Source organism: Alosa sapidissima, chromosome 9 (genome assembly GCF_018492685.1).
Source record: "Alosa sapidissima isolate fAloSap1 chromosome 9, fAloSap1.pri, whole genome shotgun sequence".
Taxonomy (NCBI): domain Eukaryota; kingdom Metazoa; phylum Chordata; class Actinopteri; order Clupeiformes; family Clupeidae; genus Alosa; species Alosa sapidissima.
The window spans coordinates 17,509,168-17,510,525 of record NC_055965.1 but is presented as its reverse complement, the minus strand read 5'-3'; the positions used below and the strand labels follow the sequence as shown (position 1 = coordinate 17,510,525).

The 1,358-nt window shown below is 46.7% G+C and overlaps 1 protein-coding gene across 1 annotated transcript; it reads left to right on the top strand.

The window, feature by feature from the left end:
• The first annotated feature begins 801 nt into the window (after positions 1–801).
• Positions 802–1,139, top strand: LOC121718678 (histone H4). The gene has a single exon (XM_042103770.1). It carries the CDS (start codon positions 805–807, stop codon positions 1,114–1,116), a length of 312 nt encoding a protein of 103 aa, XP_041959704.1. The 5' UTR covers positions 802–804; the 3' UTR covers positions 1,117–1,139.
• Positions 1,140–1,358: the final 219 nt, after the last annotated feature.

The following is a 1,358-nucleotide window of genomic DNA, read 5'->3' as shown; positions in this document are numbered from 1 at the left end:
GTTAATTCCAGATAGTCAAACTTAGCGGGTAAATGTTAAAATCGCTTGCCATACGCGCACACTTCATGCATGAAAGGAAAAGGAGGGAGTAACGCCCCACTAGCACGCGATGCGAATTCCCCAAATCATGACGCTACCCTCCATGAAGACGCTTTGATGGGCGTCCCCTTTTGTAGATGTGTGGTAACGGCAGGGCAAGAGCAGGTAGCCTAGTAAACAACCAAACAAAATGTTTCCCTCTACTATTTTGAAATTACCGAGGGAAAGTCACATCTATAAATTAGTTTGCAATTTGGGCAGACATTTCAATCATGAAGTTATCCATGTAGGTTTCTAGCCACACATCATACAAACACGGAAATGTAAACACTGCTATGATTATTTTTTCTCATCTGACATGTTTCTGTACGTTGGCGGTAACCACACTACCGGACAATTAGGTTTTGTTTAGGCTACGTGATGATGGACCTCCCCTGCGTTTTGCTCTACTATTGGATACTCGCCTCGCGATGGACGGATTCATTTGCATAAAGTTGGGGATTGCTGAACTTTTTGACGCGCCGCAGCCACAGCACTCGTCGCACCGCATACCCAGAGTCCTATGCGGGTGCGGAATTCGCTTCTCATAGAAATTAATAGGGATACTGCGTCGCGGTGTTCGCATCGCATGCTAGTGGATCAGGGGCGTAAAGGGGCAGTGCTTAGTAGTTTTCAACAAGGTCCTCTCTGAGGAAATAAGTACGAGTTGCGAGCCAGTACTACTTCATATTCGTACAACTCAGCCAGCCACAAAAAATCTGAAAGATGTCCGGCAGAGGCAAAGGAGGGAAAGGTCTTGGAAAAGGAGGCGCAAAGCGTCACCGCAAAGTTCTTCGTGATAACATCCAGGGGATCACCAAGCCTGCAATTAGGCGTCTGGCCCGCCGTGGTGGTGTGAAGCGTATCTCTGGTCTCATCTACGAGGAGACCCGTGGTGTGCTGAAGGTTTTCCTGGAGAACGTGATTCGCGATGCCGTCACCTACACCGAGCACGCCAAGAGAAAGACTGTGACCGCCATGGACGTCGTCTATGCTCTGAAACGCCAGGGTCGTACACTTTACGGTTTTGGTGGTTAAAGATCAAATCTCTCTCGACTTAAATACTCAAAGGCTCTTTTAAGAGCCACCCAGATTCCCATAAAAGGCTTTTGTTCCTGTATGTATAGGGTAATTTGAATATTGAAAAAGCTATACACAAACCAATTCCATGCAGTTGCCTGATCGCAACAAGTAAGTAGTCACACGATTTTAAAGACGAGGCATTGCCATCTCATGAAACGCTTATAGTGCAGTCTTCATCCCATGATAGCTATGAGAGC

Coding starts and splice junctions, on each gene's coding strand:
- LOC121718678 (XM_042103770.1), top strand. CDS start 805: ATGTCCGGCAGAGGCAAAGGAGGGAAAGGTCTTGGAAAAGGAGGCGCA.